The following is a 21,879-nucleotide window of genomic DNA, read 5'->3' as shown; positions in this document are numbered from 1 at the left end:
CTCAAACCCGAATCTTATCGCGGGAAAAGTCAATTTGCGCTCAAATTTAATAGATGACGGCTTTTTACTGAAGGCTTCGAAGGATAGAAGTTTATGTTCAAAGTGTCAGGCATTTATTTCTATTTACTTGTTTTTATTATTATTTTTTTTAAAGGTTTTTTTTGGGGGGGGGTTTGAATTTTTAGAAAATAGTGTTCCGCTTTTAGAGGTCTAGTCTCTGCCCATACGTAAATAGCATACGTTAATCATGACGTCATCACTCGGATGCATCGTAAGGAACCCTAGCAACTTACGCACTTACCGTACGTACGGTAACTGGCGTAGTCTCTGCCCAAAAATACCGGAAGTTTGTTAATATTCACTGGGATAACGAACGTATGGTAAGCATTAAATTACGCCTTTCTTCCTGTCGCTGTAAGCCAATGGAAAATTAGGATCGTTGGCATGAGAACGCTCAGGAGACGAGGCTAGCCTCAGTTATTTTGTTTTGATTCTCCTTCGGACGTCTGCTCCCAGTCACAGAAACATGGAAAAAATGTTCTTATTGTTACTTACACGACTCGGGTACCCAAATCAGAAAAAAGGGGACACAAAAGAAGAACCTTTTGACCTAAGAACCATAATGATAATAAAAAAGAGCATTTTTGTTGGAGTTTTTACCATTTTTTTGGAGCATTAAGTAACAAGTTCCTAAAAATTAAAATAGGAACTAGCAAAGAAAACAAAACAATAGAAGGTTCTAATTAAATTAATTTTTAGTATTTCTTCATTAATATAATTTTAAATAAATTCATTTCTTCATTAATCTGTCAACATGATAATGAAATTACAAAATATTCCTAATATAGTGAAATATCATTCTTTGAAACATTATTTTGAATAGTTGTGTACATTATCAAAATAGCTTTAACACTATAATATTTAAGAATTTTGCTCAAAATACTTTTGTCCCAGATCTCAAATGAAAAACAGACATTTCTGGCCCCATGGACATGTCCACCGGGGGGGGGGGGGCATTTGTCAATGAGTTTGAAAGTGTATACATCTTCTTCAGAGTCCATTAAAAAAATATATATTGATGTTGAGTTAATACTACTATCATTTTAGAATTACATTGCTTCTAAAATCTTGGGGGGGGGGGGGGGGAGGGCTAACAGACCAGTCCCCAAATTGTCCAAATTATGGCCCTGCCCAGGAGGACCCTGAACTTAAATCTTTGGGAGGGAAAAAAGTCTTATTTGCCGAATGGAATGCTACAAATATTGTCCTTGAATTAGTATAATTTTGCCTAACAGAACTTCCAATTTTGCTGAATCAGCAGAAAAATTTGTCGAACATGGAAAATTTTGGGAGGTCACAACGAGTTCGCATTGGGGGCTCTCCTGGGCCTGTCCTCCCCTTCTATGTTGAGATGGTGACACCTTTGTCTGGCCCTGATCAAGGATTGGGCCAACCAAGCTCTGATCTAGAAATTTTTGGCCCCACCTGGCAAAAGATTAGCAAAGCCCCTAACAGCCTACTGGAGTTCTACGCCACTGAAAGCCAGGGGCCCCTTTAGTATAGTGAGCTGCCCCGCGCTGCGGATAAGTAGATCTGGAGCTGGGGCTAACTGAGCCCAGGCCCAAGGAGTTTAGAAACCCTTCTCTCTTTAAATATCCAATGAATGAAATTTAATTTGTATTTATTAGGCTTTACATATGCAATTACGAAAAGAAAAATAATTGCTAAAATGTTTTTTTTTCCAAATTTCTTTCTATTAGTAGTTTGAAAATTAAAACATCATTCAGAACAATTTGCTTAACAGATTATCTGATAGTCGATAATATTAATTTCTGTGACTGCCTGTCACTAACATCATCTCCTCTGGACTGGAAATGTCTGCCAAGTCAATACTGGTACTGTTAAATACATCACACTCTAGGATTCCACGTACCTACCATTTTTTTCTAAACTGTTGGATGGAGACCTGAAGACAGCTGTTTTTTGATCCAGGCCAGAAGACGAGCAGTCTCTGGTCCATCACTCCCAGAGGTATTAATTCTTGGAAGACTTTGACTGCGACATATTTAACTTGCCTCAGTCACCATTAACAAACATGGAAGATCTTTGACCGACTGGCATTGGTTCTCGGACACTTCGGGTAAGCAGGGGTCCTCCCCCAAGAGCAAAAGCCCCCCCCCCCAAAATACCTGTCAATTCTCTCCCCCCCCTTAGAAATTCTATTGGCGCAGTCTGTGCCATGACACCTTCCATGTGGGCACCCTGAGTTAAGAATCTGGCACCTTACCGGTTCGGCCAACACACCCCACCGTCAGATACAGGTTGTTAATCTCTGTATTTATTGCACCCTGTCTCACCCCTCTAAACCTTGAGGGGCCAGATATCCAGTACTGATTATGCCTTGAGGATATCCAAGGATGTCATGATACCCGAAAAAGCATAAAATCTTTGAGGCGGATGGCAAATGGGTTGGCGTGCAAAGCGAGCAGGGGGGTGGGGGCCCCTAGTCTAAACTCTTTTTTTCTGTGTCTGTAATTATCTTCTCCGGATTGGCCATGTCTACCTGTACCATTGGATACAGGACAACTAGGGGAAGCCATTTCCACTCTTTAACACCCCTCTAAACCTTTAGGGGCCTCCATTCATGAGCATATACAGGGATGTCTCGACACCCCTAAAATCATTAATAGTCACCTGCTGAAGTGGCTTTGAGCCCCCACAGGCGGCAACCCAGGGTTGGCGAGCCAAACGAGCAGGGGGCAGAGCCCTCTAAAATTCCATTACAACTATGCTGCAGTTTGGACAGAATATGTTTTAATATTCCTTTTTATAATAAAATGACAGCTTAAGTAAAGAAATTTGTTTGAAATCAGCTGAAGGAATACAAATAAAGTGCATATTGAAGAAACAACTATGAACATCGATGTAAATGTGCATTTATTGGTTCCGCAACTGTGTAAAATTTTGTTATATGTATTATGGGAATGATGATATGTATAGTGATGAACAATGAATTCCAGATCTATCAATTGGGTGGTAAGGGGACCCTCTGGATTTTAGAAACAGTAAAATTTAGCATTATTGTTTATGCATTTTATTCTTTTCTCCCTGTATAATCCATTGAGCACAAATCTTTAATCCCCCCCCCCTCCCATGGAAAATTGTGAAATGAGACTACTGTAGCTTGAGCGGGTCCTTCGGAAGTATACATGTGTATCTGAGCTTACAGATATTATATGCAAAGTCTATGATGGCTGCTGAGTCCTCGAGTTGTAACATTTCGCAAAACAACGGTTCACACTGATCAGTTTCATGGGCGGGATGTGACCCGTGGACTGTAGGTTGGGCAACACTAGTTTATAATATTGTAAGAAGTAAAATAAAAAAAGGAATGCTCCAGTATTCGCTTTCCCTAAATTAGTTGCAACACAAAACCTTCATTGAATGGGCTATTTGAATTTTGAAAACTAGTTTTAATTTCATATATTTTTGTAAGGAATTTTATGAACAATTTTAAATGTTATGTTGTGAATGTGCTTGAAATATCTCGAAAGTAATTCTTTAATAAAATTATTTTTTCGCATGTATTTTTAGAGTGGATTCTTATTCATCTAATGAAGGGGATATTTACTGCAAACCACATTTCCGAAAACTTTTTCAACCAAAAGCAAGATTTGATGGAGAAGATGGTGCCCCAAGTGAGCAACTTCCTGTATAATTATTGTTTTGAACTGTATGATTGTGAAAATGTTAATACAATGCAAATACAAAAGCCAAAGTGACAACTAGCAACAGGTTGTGAGATTTTTTGCATGCTGTTTTTTTAACTGCATGAATAAATTTATATGTAAAGTTGAAAACTTCTCATGAAACCCTGGTATTGTCCTAGTCTTTCCTAATGGCAAGCTTAAACACAATCATGTTAACCTTTTAAGTCCTGTATTGAATAAAGCATTATTCTGCCACCAAGAAGGTTTAGGTCACAATATAAACTTCTATGGTTTAAGAAAAGTACAATTTATGGAGAGCAGTGCTCTTTTTAACATTTAAAAGTAGAAGCTGAAATTGTTTCTGTATAATTTTTCTCATTAAACTATTGCGGGCAGGTTACAAAAAACCTTGCAATTTCCTTGTTACATCAAATGACTGTTAACAGGAATTGCTGGGTCTTTTGCAGGTTTAGCTCTTATGCCACCTCCTGTATTTTTGTTAACATTTCGTCAGTTCTAAATTTTCATAGCCTTGACTTTGTGTACTTAAAATACCTGACCACTCCTCGATGCTAACTTCCTTATAAAAGTTGAAGAAAAAAAAGGTGTTGAAATCCTGTTGCTAAAAGGAGGATCCTTTTTTATCTGATTCTTCTTTTATGATCACCAATTTCCAAAGCAAAATTTAAAATCTGAACATAACATAGTTTGGATCTTGACAGTCTTAGACTAAAGTGATGGTTTAAATTGGCCAATTGTAGTTTTACATTAAAGGATATTTTTCCGAAGAGGGACTAAAATTTGCATACCCTTAAAGGATAAGTATATTGCAAGTAAAGGTGCAGCGTCACACTATGTCTATAGTATTAGGGTTAGTCAATAACTAATGAGTCAGAGAGGCTATAGAACAGATTTTATGCAACATTCTTCAAATATTCTGATCAAAATTGTTTAAACACTTATCCGAATGGAAAATTAGTTGCATAATTCCTCACTCATAACAGTCCTTTGACTGCTGCAGGAACCAATTATGCACGCATTCCTCCTTTACTTCATCGTCCGAATGAAATCGCTGTCACGGAAGTGCGTTCTTGAGTTCACCAAAGATATGAAAATCTCACGAAGATAGATCTGGAGTATAACGAACCTGTTTCAAGGCTTCCCACTTACATTTCCACAACAGTTTCGGTTTGGAGCACCACTAAGCTTGTCATCAGAAAGCAACTTGTGCCCTTCCGCAAATTGCCTATGCCCCTCCTGAACTCTTGACAGGGACATACAGTGTTTCTTTATAAACTCTTTCTATTTGGCCACATATTTCATGGCCTCCTGGCAGGGTTGTTTGGTTCAAACACGTCGGTTTAAACCAAATGTTTTTTTTAAACCATGTGGTTTTTTTTTTTTCAAAAATGTTTTTTTTTGAAAAATTTCATTGTTTTACCCCAAATGTTTTCAAAATTTTACATATTATTGCAAAGAGTAAGGTCTAATTAATGCAAAGTAACTAGCAAAGTTTTATAGATTAATTACAGACTTAATAAATTTAGAAACTTATATTTTTTAAGGTATTGCAAGTTTGCTAAGTAGTTATTATTTTTTTTCTTTTTTTAAACCTATTCAGCTTTCCATTTAGGTAAATAAATATACAAGCAGATCAACTAAGTTTTTCTAAAATTACATGGAAAAAAAACCAAGTATCTCTTTTATAATTTTTTAATTATCATTATTTTTCAGTCTTTCAAATTAGTCCAAAAAGCATATTTGAACCAAAACTTCATATACTACCTAATTTGCTTGATTACTTAAGATTTATTGAGATATTATGTACCATTGAAGCGATGAATACTGTAAAAATATCTTAACACTAGAATATTTAAATGACAAGAGAAAAAAAATAATTAAAGAAGTCCAAGAACACTTAGAGTGAACATGAAATTGCGCTTATATCTGCACACTTTTTGCATCCCCAATAGATGATGCAGTCAGAGCAAGAAAAGAAAACATATAAAATTATGAAAACAGAAAACATCCATGTAACTCTGTGCTCTCTAAAAAAAATTTAATGCCAAATTTTCACCTTTCAAAGAACATTTTTGATCCCAATATAATAAAAGAAGTCTCATGTATGAATGGTGGAAGAATAAAAAAACATTAATTTTTATAACAGTCTTCATTATTAAAATATGTTAAAAGAGTATTTTCATTTAAGTTTGTACTGAGGCTTTTAACAAAATAATTTTTTTTTCTTTGCTAAAAAAGAAAAAAAAAAATGCATTCCTAAATGCATTAAACTAGTAGAAATAATGTCTACAATGGAAAACATAATGATTTTCTTAAAACCTACTTCCACTGTTTCTATAATTGTTGACACTGATACATTAGGTAAATAAACTACATGATTTGTACCTTTTTTTAAAAAAATCTTTAAACAAAATATGCATTGATCTTTGGATTTTAAAATTGTATAATGTACATCAGACTTATGATTCATTTGTAAATACTGCAACATACTCTCGATGTTTAAGAATGCGTGATTTTAGTTTTACTTTTTTATTTAAAGTAGATAGCTAGGATTATGAAGAAATTAATTTGCAAGAATTTATTCTTGGTTATTTGTAATTATTAATGTCTGATCACAGTAAATTATTTCTTTGATTATTTATACCAAGACCCATTTACGTATTATATATTTTTTAGAAAGTTTAATATTTTCGAACAATATTCTCCTATAGATGAGGATATGAAATTACAAGAGTTTACTCCTAATTATTTAATTAATTACGAAGAAATTAGGTATAAATATGAATATTAAATTCATAATCTTCATAATTTTCCTAAAATAAAATTGTTTTTCTTTTACAAAAAGTAATAAAAACCAAATAAACCCGGTTTAAACCATAAAAAACTGGTTTAAACCAAAAAAAACATCATTTATTAATTTTTTTCAAAAAAAAAAACGGTTTTTTTATACCAACACTGCCTCCTGCACCATCTGTTGTCCAAAAACGCACATCATCCTGTTGTTCTTCTTTCACGCCTCCATTACATTTTGCTTTCCAAATTAAAATGACTGGATGGCTTGATCATTAACCTTTTCACCTCCCTTCTAAACGCAAACTGCTCTCTAACTGGTGAAATGTGTGCAAATCATGTTTACCCCCATTAAAAAATATATTCCAGGTCCCTCTCCATCTTTCTCAATACTACAGTTAAGGTTTAATGCCCTCTGCCTCGTTATTTATTGACTGACCTTCATATATTGTATTTTGAAATGTATATTTTTGTTATTAAAACCACTTGAGTGAGATCCAAGCCCCCATTCAGATAGTGAGTAAAAATTTAAGGAAAAAGAGTGCAACTCCTAAGAGAGTGTGGCTCCTAAACGAGAATGAGTTCAAATTTAGCCTCGATTGATGGCAGCCCCACTACCACAATTTAAGCCCTAGTTCTGAAAGTAAGGAAAGTCTGCAACTACTCTAAACTCATGGTAACTGCTAGCAACTAACCTCAGGATTTTCAGATCCATGGACTTAATGAGCATGTACTCCGCATGTAGATGTATGGTATTTATTGGTGCCATGCTCTGTACCCGTAATCCTTCTATTTGGAGTCCAAGGTCTTTGCCACTGGGCTACCCACACCCCAAAACATACATTCATTGTAATATATGTTCAAACATTAAAAGTCTTTGTTTTATATTCATTTTATTACTTCTGTAGATTTTTTTGATTGGATTATTGTATGAATAACATGTTTGCAATTGTTTTAATTTAATAGACAAAAAACATAATTGATTCAAGCAGCTTTTTAAATGCATGTTACTTAGAACTGTTTTTATTCTGCATGTGTTTGATTTTCATAATATTTAATTTAATTGCATTTTTTTTCCATGCTTCCATGCTTGAGCAGATGAATATCAAAATGATGAAGGTATGCAATGATTGATGTTTTTAAATATATGTCTGCATTTATGTGCAACTAACAATTACTCTTACCCTTTATGTTTGTGAAAAGTTCATTCCATAATATGATATTTTTTTTAAAATTTTGAACATCTATAAAATAGTATTTTTCTGTCATAGTTGTAACATGTAGTAAAATTTCTTCAAATTGTCTTTATTTTCTAGCCAAGTAATTTTTCTGTTTTATTGAAACAGGGATGGAATTTTGTTGTAAATGCTGTTTAAAAAATTGCATCATTTAAGATTTTATATTTTAACCCCTGCTAAGTCAAGCTTGCATCTTGTACATTTGGCATCTTTATGCCCGATTGGTAGGCATCATATAACATGCAAAGAAAGAGAAAAATTTCCTCGTTAAGAGTGAATTTGACGTTTTTCACATGTCCCCTTTAATTTCATAATGACTTTTGTACTTCTGAATGTTGCCAAGAGATGGTGCACTAATTGATTGTTTTTCAAAATTTTTGTTGTAATGTTCCCCTTTTTTGAGTTGGAATAGAAATTATTTTGTACATTCTCGTATTTCACTATTTTCCAAAACAGTTTTAGCCAATTTTATTAATTTTATGTTCATATTTACTTTTGCAAAGCAATTCATTTGTTCAAAGCAACCCAGTTAATGAATAATATATCAGATAGCATTTTTTTAATTTTTAATGCTTATGTGCATGCAGAGAAACTGCTGATTAGTGGAAGGTGAGCTACCACATATTTGATGACCCTTCATCCAACAAATAAAAAACTGCTTAATGTAAAATTATTTTCGATTTTAGAATTTGGTTTGAGCATGCATAAATTTTCAAAAATAAAAAATACTTTTGTTGGGTCAAAAGTTTTAATAAAAATGTCCAACAAAGAAAGGATTAAACTTGCCTGTATTTTAGTGTGAAAATATATTACCTATTTTGTAACAAAAATATATAAAAATGGCTTTTTAGATATTATTCATTGACAATTTTTTTAATATACCGTGAGTTTTGAGAAACTGTTTTTCTAATGATTACTGGAAAAAAAAAAGAGATATACTCTTAAATTATGGGATGCATAAATTTTGTTGATTTTACATTTACGATGGAAATCATGACATACACTTAGCCTATTATGATATCCAACTTCTACATTATTATTTTAAATATTGAGTGTTTTTTTCACTTAAATAAATATTCATTATTATTTATTCAACTATCACAAGATATGTATATCTTTATGATAAAAAAAATATTTAAGCATTTTCTTTTTGTGAAAATGGAAGTTTTCTTATGTGTTCGTAGTAGCTTTTACCAATTGTAGTCAACACACAATGACAGAGCTAAGAAATAAATTGAAGTCTGAATAATATTTTTTGTCAGATGCTTTACCTGCCTGCTTTTTTTGTTGTACACATGTTTCCTATAAATCTGTATTAAAAATAATGACAATTGTAAAAGAGAAAACTAATGCTGGTTTTACTCAGTTAAATTATCACTTGATTATACCACCTCCTAAGTCTGGAGGGGAAAAAATGGTAGAAAATCATTCGCCTTTTTACTGCTATAAATGTCAAGTGAGGTTACAAAACATATTATGCTGGAAAAAAAAGTTAAAAAAAAAACTTGATGTGACGAAACAAGTCTCTGCATGCAAACAGAATTATTAATTGCTCTTATGCAAAATTATTAATACTTTAAAAATAAATCATTCTTGTAGTTGATAGTACTGAAGTATTTGTATTTATGGTCTGCTTTCAAAGCTGTGACAGTTGATGATAGGAGCAAATGAATTGGTGAGTGCAAAAGCTACGTAAGTCAAGAAGTTAGATTTTTCAAGACAGTGCACAAATGTCATACCTTTTCCAAATTTTCAAATAAACAATTTTTGCCCCTTCCTCATAGCATGCTTTTGTGTTGATGTCAAGCAAAAATTATTTTCTATTAAAATCGGGCTCAGGAAAATTTAAAATGTAATTAAGACTTGCGCTGTTTTTGCACTCAACTGGTATTTAGACTTGAAAAAAAAAAAAAAGTTTCATACTTTCAAAGTTTATATTATTCATTCATGATTTCATCAGAAATGAAGTAATGGTTGCTTTACCATTATTACACAAGAATTCAAAAGAATATCAAGCTCTTAAAATAGACCAATTTGTAACTATACATCGTTATAAAAAGTTACAAAATCATAAGAAATCAGGAATTTAAAAACTTTACAGTATTCAGGAATATAGGCTAACAATGACATAGAAGGTTAGTACAAAAATTGAGTGGCGGTAGCTAAATATCTACCAAAAATGTTCTGTACATTCAAAAGAGAGGCCCTGTATCTTTCAAATTACTAACCTGAGTGTCTTGATGTTTGCACTTAATATGCATCTTGCCTCCCAGAGCTTGTTTCCATGAAAAATGGATTTTTGTGACTCAAGTGGTGTTTGATCTCACTGATTCAAATCTAACTGGTATGATCCAATTTGAAGAAGAAGAAAAAAAAACTATAAATAGTTCCGAATTGTTAGATTAGCTTATTTCATTGTCTCAATAGCATACTTTTCATTTATGCTGAGTGTAGTAAGATGTTTTGTTTCTCTTTTCATTTTGGCAATTATATACAGTATAACCTCGATTTAACAATTGTCAAAGGACTGGAAAAAGTTATTGTTAAATCAAGGATATCGTTAAATCGAGGAGCATAGACACTTAATACAGTCAAATCAGAAATAGTGAACTGTAATATTAAACTGAGGAAATCATTAAATCGAGCATTGTTAAATCAAAGTTATACTGTATACTATTTCTCAAAAGTGTTTTTCTTTCTTTTTTTTTGTGAGAATGTTATAATTTCCTTAATAATTAATCAAATGTCATCAGTGAGGGATCATTTTAAACTGAAAACTCACATAGTGGTGGTTTTTTGAAAATAATCGACTTTTTCTTTTTTTTTTTTAAATTAAGAAATGGTTTAATGTATAGTGCCTTTGTAGGCATAATATATATCTGCAAAGGCGGCCTTATTAGCTCAGTTGGTTAGAGCATCCTGCGAGTAGCACAAGGAACAAAGGTTCCCATCCCCATGTGCCAGGAAATATGGATTTTGAATGACCTATTTTTCACTGTAGAATTATGATCCAAATTTCCATGAATGTATAAACTAAACTCATTCCAAAAATCTTATTCTTCATTGTATTGAAATAGAGAAAAAAAAGGATTTATTTTAGCCTGGCAATTCGTAACATAACTTTTTAAAAGTATTTTTCAAAAAATAAGGCATGTATTTCAATTAATTTTGTTACTTTATCACACATTGTGTTAATGTATAGCATCCCAAGATGCAGATTCCATTAGGAGTTGGTTAGAGTATTGTGTTAATAATGCAAAGATCCTGGATTCCCCCTCCCCCATTGGCCAGAAAATGCTGTATTTGAAACACTTTTTCCTCTGGTTTAATTTGATCCAAATTTTCCAAGAGCATACTCTAAACTCATTGCAGGATTCTTAACCACAGTTGTGTTGTTGCATTAAAATGCTTATTTTAACATGATAAATCACAGTATCATTAATATCCCTAAAGAGTGTTTTTTGTAGTTGTTTCCGTAATACCTTATACAACTACAAAAGTACGGATTTTTTTTCATGGCTATCAGCAAAAAATACACTAACAATTTTCATTTTGGCTGTTGTTTAAAAAATTACTGTTAAAAAAATAAAAAATATTTAAAATGAAAAAAAAAGAAATTTTTGAAAATTGATTAATTTATATTTGCTTCAATTTCTAAACTTATTTGTGAATTCGGTTCAGATAACTTTGCTCCTGATTTGAAAGATATATTTCCTCTTTTGGAGCTCATTGAAAAGGGTTAAGTTATTGGTGTTTAATTGGGTCACCACTGCAATTTTGAAGGCAACCTAAGGCAAATACAGCTCCAAAACCCCTCCTTTTACACAAACTCCACACAAAAAAGTGTTTTCTCTTTTGCAAAAGTGTGGTTTTACCTCGCCCGCCTCCACATACACTGTGAAACTTTAATTTATAGAAATGTCTTTCCCAGGCTAGTCATTTCAGTATTTTCTGGGGAGGGGTGTATGCTCAATGCATTTTATAGAGGGAAGCAGCAAAATGCATACACATGTATAATTGCAGTATTGCCAGAATCTAGGAGGAATCCCCCCCCCCCCCGCCCCTGATTGCCTGAATGATGGGCCTACCCCACCTTCCATTTTGAGCTGGATACACCCTTGTATGGGTTAGCAATTAAACATTAATGCAGCTTTCTTTTTGGACAATTTTTGTAATCCAGAGACGCATGTAGTATACCTGTTGACCATAAAGTAATATCCACTTTCACTTTTAAAATTATCATAAAAGGTTAAACAGAGCTGTTTTGGAACTTGGAACCAATTGCCCTGTTGCCTTCTTAATCAGGTTCTACCAAAGCTGGAGGTATATTTACTGCTCAGTGTTATGCTTATTTGTTTAATTAATGTCTTTTATTTGGACTTCAATGCAAACCCGGTAGCAGAAACTGCGAGACGCGAGACGTGCGTCGCAGATTTTTCCGAGGCCTGCAGATAATTTTACCAAAGAACAAAAAGAAAGAATAAAATAAATAAATAAATTTAAAAAAAAAAAAAAAAAACGAAATACAACTTGGCAAAGTCGTTTGGAGATCGCTTTTTGACCAAGGCGATGCTTTTTTTTTTCAAAAATGCGAATTATTATCTGCACAGTTGTATTAATTTGATTCTCATTGATTTGAAGACTTTGCTATTTAAGCTAAATATTTCATCTAAAATGCAGTTTCCTGAAAACTTTTCATCTACTTATTTAAAAAATTTAAAAACCTATTTCAATGCAAATTTTTCATATTAAAATTAATATTTCTTGAATAATTGTTTTTCATAGTGTGTAGAGTTCTATTTATTTTTATGAAAGTAGTGAAAGCTGCTGCCTCCCCCCCCTTAATACTTTTAAACTCAGCGACAGTGGTGGCCACTAAGTTTTTCAGGCCTAGCGGCCACTGGCCAGTTGGAAAATCGTCCAAGCCTTGACCTTCACAAAGGACTTTTGTATTTTATGAAAACTTAAAATAAAACTAATAATAATGCTGCAGATTATTTTCAGCTACCCAAAATAGTGACGCAGACTCGCTAGAAAGTTTCTGCTACTGGGAATGCAAATCTCTGTAAGGGATTTGTTAGCATGACTAAGTGACCTCATATGCTAAAATATTTCCAGGGAAGCAAAGACGCAATGAAATGATTATTCGAGAAAATGTTCCAGCTGAATTGCCACCCGACGTTGTGAGAGGTAAGTAAATTTAAATTTTCTTTTTTTTTTGAAGGAAAAAATCATATTGCTTTTAGGTCATAGATATTATTTTGTCATGAATTTTCATTTCTATCAATTGTACGTTTTAATACACAAAGCTCATTTTTCTTTACTACTAAAAAGTTTTCAGTAAAATAATGAAAACCTCTGGAAAGATTTACTGTTAGAATTTCTGACAAGCAATTACTGAATTGTGCTATTATAGACCATGCATGTCGCGGTATGAATGGTGGAGCATGTGGATCAGTTCTGAAAGTGGCAGGTGTTAACATTTTACATGAGGGGCAATAGAAAGGAATGCAAAGCAGATAGATTACAAGCTGGACTGCAGTAGTAGCAGAAGGCCATAGTTACTCTGTATTACATAGTTATAGGCAGTAGGAATTGTATTAGGGGTGAAACAAATTGCAACAGAAATTTTTCTTGTTGTAACATTAGGTAATAACACACTCCTATAATGAACAAACTAAAAATATACAACCCTACTGTTGAGATTAATGTGTTTTTTGGCCGCCATCTTGAAAAATCATTGAAATATTGTTAAAAAATATATATATCAAGTGTGGTATCTAATAAAAGTACATTTCATGCTGAAAATTAAAATAATGTGGGATATATAAAGTGAAGTGAACATACTAAAAAATTACAACCGTACTGTCACGAATAAAGAGGGTTTTTTTTTCAGCCATCTTGAAAAATCATTAAGTAAAAAAATTTAAAAAAGACATATAATATCAAATTAAAAGAAATTCGATGCTTAAAAAAAGAATATAACATGGAATTTTTAAATTGAAGTAAACATACTAAAAATATACATGTGTACTGCCTCAATAAGTCTTTTTGGCTGCCATCTTGATTAATCATGTAAAATTTCCAATAGATTTATAAACGCTTTTTAACGTTACAAAAGATTTCAGTTTTTTGCCTCCATTCCATTATTTCCTTTTATTTGCTGCAATCAATATGACTTTTTCAGTATGAAATTTTCTTTCATTTGACACCACATATTATGTTTTTTATTTTTGAAACGTTTTCAAGATGGCGCCAAAAAAATGCATCTCTCGCAACTGTACAAATGTATTCTTTTATGTTTACTTCACTTTAAATATCCCACTTTTTATTCCTTTTTAGCATGAAATTTACTTTCATTCGATACCACACACATGATTTTTTTAAAAAAACATTTTTTCGTAATTTTCAAGATGACAGCCAAAAAAGGCATTTGTTCCTACAGTATGGATGTACATTTTTAGTATGTTCATTAAGAGTGTGTTACCTAGCATTTGCAACTAGAATTGTTTCTGTTATGCAACTTGTCCCCCCCCCCCCTCAAGGTGTGTTTTGGCTTATTTGAATTGCTCTAATAGCGTGTAGTTGAAAAACTCTTGTAACATTCTTACATGAAGGAAAGGAATAATATTAAACCTCTTAGATTGACGAGGAACATACAACCTAAAAGTATAGAAAAGAATTAGCAAGCATCCTTCAATGTTCAAAACATAGAAATCAGCTATCAGGATCCAATCAGATTGTTGTTAAAAGCAAGGAGTTCTTCAAATGATTTTTTTCTGGCCGAGCTGATAATATGCTGCACCAAAGCACCTTTTCTTCTCAATTGAAAATCTACTTTGTAGAAATAGGATTGTTTAAATTGTGATTGGAGAAGTAAGTAAACTGGTAGTAGAAAGTATTTTACTCTAAAATAAGAAAGTAAGTCATTTTTCTTTGGTTTTAGCATTGCATTAGTCAATTAACTTATTACTACATTATTGGATCTAATTAAAAACCGATTAGATCTAATGAAACCATCAAATAAGTGATTAGTTGATGAAGTTGGTAATTGAATGATAAGTTTTTTGATTATGCATTTTGAAGCTATTCTGCTTTAGTCCTCGTTCCGCTTATGATGACCTTTTGTTGGTAGTTCAAAGGGGGATGTGATAACAAGGTTTGACTGTATTTACTTTCTATTTTATTATTGACAAATTAATTATCCATGAATAGTGATATTAAATGTTACTTACTCAATATCAAAGTGCTATCTATGTATAGACTCTTCAATTATTTGCAACAGGATAAGCAAAAAGTTTGTGTTTGAAATTTCAAAGGAGTGTTGCACTTTCAGTTTATTTCATTTTTCGCATGTTGGAGTTGTGGTTGTATAATATTAGAAGAGTGGTGCAAGTCAAGCTAACTTAAAATTGAGTAACTGAAGGTTTTATAAAAGCATCTGGACTGCATAAATTTAAATTTCAAGAAAATGATTTGTATATAAACATAGTTTTTTTTTTTTAAATCATGCATCAGCTTTTATTGAAGTTACTTGTAACTTGTTTTATAATAACTTTAGATGGCTTACGCCTCTACTACATTTCCAATGAGTATACTGAAAAAAAGTCACATACATGCAAGGTCTGTTTGTTCACTTAAAAAATTGCAGAAAATTTTGATTTCTTGTTCTATCTGTGACATGGAAAAACTAACTGTTATCATTCTCATCTTAACAGCAGTTCAGGTTAGTGAATAATTTTTGTGCTCTGCTATTGGTCTATCTATTTTAGTGTGTTTTTGTGCAACTGATACACAAAATAAAGGAACAAAAAAGATTACAACCCAACCCAAATTCATGTTTAATTCAACCCCCCCCCCTTTTTTATTTAAACCATTATCATTCTAGTCTGTCCACATAATTCTATGAACGAACAGCTGAAATAAGTGTACTATATTCCAAGGACCTGGTATCCTGCGTAATTTCACACTTTTTGCCAAGCTAAAAATCAGAATTTTGTGTGGTTGCCAAATTTTAAAAATTTTTTATTAGTTTTTATTGTGCTCAAAAAAGGTTAATATATTATTTTTCTACTTTTATGATTCAATGCACAGAATTTATGTACTCAAATTATCTATCACAAGAAATGTTGTTGTATGCCATACCTAATGCAATATTGCCCATATGGCCGAAAATGCAATATCACGGAACATGTGATTCGGTCAAATAAATTATATGCTTTACAAATAAAAGAACATTTAAATATAATGATTGAAACTTGAAATTTCAGTATTCTATAATCACTTAAAATTTTTTTAAATGATGCACTTTTTTTTAAAACATGAATTAACATCTATATATCTATATATATACATATATATCAGTCATAACTCTTGAAAAAAATTTAAAGTTTCAAGCCTAACAACACCTTGCTTGTTGGCTCAATCCAGGTTTCCCGGTTCACTGCGAAATGGATTGACAATCGCCAACCTATTTTTATATTTTTTTAGGTGGAATTTCATGCATGTGTCTGGGGTCACATTCTGAGCTTAAAAGCATTGGGATGTTTTTTTTTTTTTTTTTTTTTGCATGACACTTAAAGAGATGGAGATTTCCTATACATAAAAATCAATAAGTATTGAAGCTGCAAGAATTCAATAGAAAAAAAAATATTTTTAACAAATATCTATAAAAAAAACTCCTTCAGCATAGGCTTGCCAGATTTTTGAAAAGCTAAACGTGGACATTGTTTATTAAAATACTTTTTTATCTGACTTTGCTAGATGTTAGCATAGGGATCTGTGATTGATGGGGCTGACATTGCTATGCATGGCTAATCCTACAGGGCAGTTCAAAAGAAACTTCCTATGTATATGAAGCCCTAATGGCCTATCCACTGAACCAATCAAATCAAAATTTCACACATGATAGCATGAAGGTAGGCACTAGAGATTCTGATTATTTTAATCAGTGCATGGGTTATGGTTGCAGTGTAAAAATTTCTATTGGCAACACTTTTTTTTTCTTGCACAAATTGATCAGCATATTGACTCCTGACTGGACTCCTGAAACCATTTGCGAAGATGACCATTTTTAGGCCTAAGGACAACACAAAAATGCTGCAAGCAAATGCAGCTCCCGACGCAGTTGCGAATGACAGCTCACAGTTCGTTGCCTTACCAATAATTATTGAAATTCGGTTCATTAGGTTGCTGATAATTTTCTGAATTTTTAAGATATTGAACTAGAATTTTTTTTATGAGTTGAAGAAGTTAGTTGGATATTAGATGATGAAAGTTTTAAATTGCTATCTTTCGTGCATGCGCAGTGATAAATTAATTACTTTAAGTAGTCCATATTTTATCAAATTTTCAGCATTTTAATTTCAAATTTTAGTGTAATGCTTCTCTTGTATGCTGTCAAGTTTTCTGAAAGTTTCGTAAGCTTTGATGAAAAACTTTGCATGTTATGAGCCAAAAACCTTCAAATAAAATTTGTAGTTTTGAAAGAAATACCTATATTTTCATGAAAATCGGTGATTTCCTTCCGAAAGAGGGGGGCGAATCGCAACATTTGCAGGGCACTAAAATTTGAGTTATAAGGTTTTATCACAGATTGACCTTTTTATTTTGTTATTATGAACAACAGGGTTGTCCACCGGGGGGGGGGGGGGGAATATCACGCAAATGATTTTTTGGGGGGAGGGGGGATTTTTTAAATTTATTTATTTGAATAAATAAATTGAAAAAATTCCTGAGTTTTTTTTATTTGAATTATTTATTTTATTTTATTCTGTTTGTATTTAATTTTATTTTATTTATTCAGTTTGTGTGTGTGCGTCTGTGTGTCTGTCATTGTCACAAAACTTTTCTAATAAAATAATAATAACTATTAAAAATAAATAAATAAAATCAAAAAAAAAAATAATAAACTAAAAAAAGAAAACTAAAAAATAAAAAAACGGAAAGAGAATAGTGAAATTTCGAGGTGTTTTGTGTTTTTTTCCCTGGAAAATGGAAAGTTTCAATTTTTAAATTAAAATGCAGTTTGCTCATTTTCTTAGAAAACATCAAAAAGATTCAACATTCAAAAATACATATGCTGTCCATATTATTCTGCCTTTTTAACAGAAACATATGATAAATGTTTCTGGGTCGTTCCATAGAAATGTCAACCTCAATCTCAGAAATTTTGTTCCACAAAGCCTTAATTGTGACCTATCATCACATTTCAATCAGCGTACTTTCTAGTACATAAATCCAGTAACAGTTTGCAAAAATATCATTCAGTGTTTTTTTTCTGGCTCTAAACGTGCGAGGTTGTAGAAAAGGCTTAGCATATGCAAAAAACATGCATCTAAGTTTTCTTATGTAATGTAAAGTTTTTTGCAAATTTTTAAAAGAACTATTAAAAGATTAGATGTTGGCCCAATAAAATTGACTGTTCTTTCTGCATACATTATAAGATAAGTATTTTAATTAATTTGGTTATTTCACTGAAAATATTTAGGTTACTACAGTGTACTGTCACAAAAATGTACTATTTTCTTATATCTGTGTCATATCTACTTAAAAAGTGCAAAATATTTATTTTAGTATCAGTAGATATAAAATAATTAGTGTGAATAACAAATACAAATGTGACGACCAGCAACAGGCTCTGGGCCCAGCTAGGCTGGTCCTAGTCAATTAATTAGTCCCCAATGAAGATCAATTGCCCTCTTAAAGCTATCCACTCCCTTGCTCATTACCACCTCTTCCGGTAAGCTATTCCAAGTGCCCACGACCCTGCTAAAGTAGTAGTTTTTCCTGATTTCCAAGTTAGCCTGAGATTTAAATAGCTTAAAACAATGACCCCTTGTCCTGCTTTCCCCGCAAAAATTTAATCCATTTACATCTTTCATTTTGATAAATTTAAATAACTGAATCATGTCCTCTCTGACTCTCCTTTGCTCCAGGCTATACATGTTAAGCCTATTAAGTCTGGTATCATAATCTAAATCTGAGAGTCCCCTTACTAATTTAGTTACCCTTCTTTGAACCCTTTCCAATACAAAAATATCTTTCTTCAGATACGGCGACCAAAACTGAACAGCATACTCCAAATGAGGTCTTACTAAACTCCTATATAAAGGCAGATGAACTTTCTTAGATTTGTTTGAAATAGATCTATTGACGAACCCAAGCATTTTGTTGGCTTTGTTACTAGCAATACTGCACTGTTGACTAAACTTGAAGTCCTGATTTATAAAGACACCCAGATCCATAACATTTTCTGCCTGATTTATGACTGAACTCTGTAAACAATATCTCATACGCTTATTTCCATGACCTAAGTGTAGCACTTGACATTTCCCTACATTAACTGCCATACCCCATTTATCTGCCCACTTAGTAATATGATCTAAATCCTCTTGCAGCTGTTTTACTTGTTCTTCATTTTCGACAATCCCCATAACTTTTACATCGTCAGCAAAACAATTCATGCTTCCAGAAATATTTTCATTGATGTCATTCATAAATATAATAAACAAAAGAGGCCCTAAAACTGATCCCTGAGGAACCCCACTTAAAACATCACTCCAATTAGAATGATTTCCTCTCACAACTACTCTTTGCTTCCTACCAGTAAGCCAATTTCTAACCCAAAGTAAACGTAACATTTGAGCTGTGAGTAACGTAACAGCTTGCATGTGACTAATGTAACATTTTAAAAATAACTGCTAATATTTCAAACTTATTTAATTTAATGAACATTTTCATGAACAATTTTGAATAAGTAGGCTTTCTATATTGATTAAAAATATTTAGGGTGAAAAGTACCAGTAATATTACATTGTAGACCTTCTGTCTACTTAGAGAAATACTTTTTAAAAGGTCTTCAAAAAGATATTTCCAATTTAAAGAATTTACCCTCCGCCCCCCCCCCCAAAAAAAAGGTGAGTAAAGCAAAATGAGTGCTCTGCTGAATGTGCATTCAGCACAAGAATCCAAGCTGAAGAATTAAGAAAATAAGAAGACAGTGTTAACAAAGAAGAACGTCTCTATTTTTTAGAAAATACATCTCCATCTATTATTAAAATGAAGTAATGGCAGTTCGTTGGAAAACATTTAAAGATGTTACATGATGCAGTGACAATAAGCGCTCCTGCATCATATTTCAGAAAATGCATGAATGATCATTTAGAAATTTAAACATTTGCGGTGATATCTGGAATTAAAATGCGTTCTGCAAAAATGTTAGAATAAATTTTTTCAATATTACATTTTAATTCACAATGCACAACACTGTTCGTTCGATGAATCAGTAAACTTTGAAAAATAATATGCTGTTGATAAATACTACGGAGTTTGTTATGATGATAATTAGTATATCGTCAGAATACTAGAATGTGGTGAAACTATCACCTTGTATAAAGTTAACTTTTAAAAAGAGAGATATTTAGGATTTAATTAGCCCAAAAACAATGTTATTCAGTTAGTAAAAGCAGATTTTTTTTTTTTGCACATTTAAATTGAGTTAATTGAACTAAATCCTTCCATTCAATTTCTTACACTAATATAGAAAAAAAGTAAAGAAAGAACCATAATGCAACATAAAAAAGGTTCCTAAAAAGTGTAAAAGTAATATAAGATAAAGAGATTAATTGCAAAAAGTTTTTTATATGCTTTCATTGCTTGTTATTCGATGGTTACGTTAGTCACACACAGTTTTTTGTAAAAGTACCCTTAAGGGCCAAAAATAATTCATCTGTAATAAATCTGTAGTATATTTTTTTAAATAGACTGTTTACCTCTTACAAATATATCGGCCGATTTTGAATGCCTGCGTAACTTTCAGAAAAATTTGCCTCGTAACATAAGCATTGTTTCTCAGGGTTGCAAAAATGTTACGTTAGTCACGATGCCTTTTTTGGTGAAAAAATAACTTCCAGGGCATATTTTGCTCCAAATTCTTGGTAGAAATGAAAAATAGTCCCCTTGTACATTTTAAATCTGCATATTAAACCAAAAAAAATTATTTTTACTCCCGGTGTAAGTAAAAAGAGTAAGAAAATCAGCTGCGAATGTTACGTTAGTCACTATGGAATGACCCTTCTGTTTAAAAAAAATACGCATAGCTTTCTTTGTTCAAAGCTTCAGAAATTACTCATCTTTTATTCTAATCATAATTCATCCATTAATTTTGAATGAAATGTGATTTTTGAAAAAAGTTCAATGAATTTATAAAAGCTAAGTTCTCCGTTCTACGGTACTAAGCATAGGGTCTGCTGCTAGATTCATTTTAAGTGCTGTTTATGAAGAATTAATTGAAAGTGCCCATATAAAACAAGAAATCAATGAAACATTCTAAGGACTAAAATATTCAGCGGCTATTTGCTGTTCGAAAGAATTGTGACTTTATTAATTTTGCATTTCCCCCCCCATTCTTCACAGTGTCTTTTTACTGCATGCGCGAATATCAAAATCAATCATATCACAAACATTGAATTAAAAATTATATATCACCATAAAATCTGAGCTTAAAGAATATCAAAATAAAAAGAGCTTGGGATAAAACTGTTCATTTGATATACATTAGGCATTCAATACCGTGTTTGTACACTGATATCTTTGCCTTGTTAAATTATTTTTTATTTCATTCATTTACTTATTTACTTATGTATTTTTTTATTTATTTATTTATTTATTTGAAATTAAATTTTTAGGTCGATAAGTTGCGGATAAAAAAAGAAATAGACAGCATGTGAGAAATAAAATTGAATGTTATAAGTAAAAGAGTTTAACATTTCAAGTACTCAAGACTCATTTAAACTTATTACTGCTTGAATGCTAATTACAACCAACTGAAAGCATTACATCATAACTTACTCATTTTTAATCATTATTAAGCATAAAGGAATCTGTTTGGTAAATAAAAAATATTTTAATGCACTTTTTCCTTCACGCAGTACTTCTAGCTTTAAGAGCTAGAAAAGCAAAATGAAGAACAAAAGAGAAGCAGAAGAAAACTATCTTGCTTGCCCCTGCATGTTGCTTTCTCCATCACAAACGTGTAACTCAAGTTGTAATTTACCAGAGGTTCCAAAGTTCTTTCTCTCTGTGGACCGCTATCCGATGTTTTCTTTTTCTCGGACACC

General features: G+C 32.2%; 1 protein-coding gene across 5 annotated transcripts in view; it reads left to right on the top strand.

Annotated features, from left to right (window-relative positions):
- The window catches only part of LOC129219338 (F-actin-monooxygenase MICAL3-like), a 178,598-nt gene that overhangs the window by 109,299 nt on the left and 47,420 nt on the right, over nucleotides 1-21,879 (top strand). For 4 of the 5 annotated variants that reach the window (XM_054853701.1, XM_054853700.1, XM_054853699.1 and 1 more), the window contains 3 exons: nucleotides 3,595-3,698; nucleotides 7,620-7,640; nucleotides 12,878-12,949. In XM_054853701.1, coding sequence (XP_054709676.1) covers nucleotides 3,595-3,698; nucleotides 7,620-7,640; nucleotides 12,878-12,949 — 197 coding nt within the window. The remainder of the gene's footprint in view (nucleotides 1-3,594; nucleotides 3,699-7,619; nucleotides 7,641-12,877; nucleotides 12,950-21,879) is intronic. The other variant, XM_054853702.1, reaches the window with a different exon arrangement.

Source organism: Uloborus diversus, chromosome 3 (genome assembly GCF_026930045.1).
Source record: "Uloborus diversus isolate 005 chromosome 3, Udiv.v.3.1, whole genome shotgun sequence".
Classification (NCBI taxonomy): Eukaryota; Metazoa; Arthropoda; class Arachnida; order Araneae; family Uloboridae; genus Uloborus; species Uloborus diversus.
Note: the sequence above shows the minus strand (reverse complement) of the source record. Positions and strands in the feature narration are given on the sequence as shown.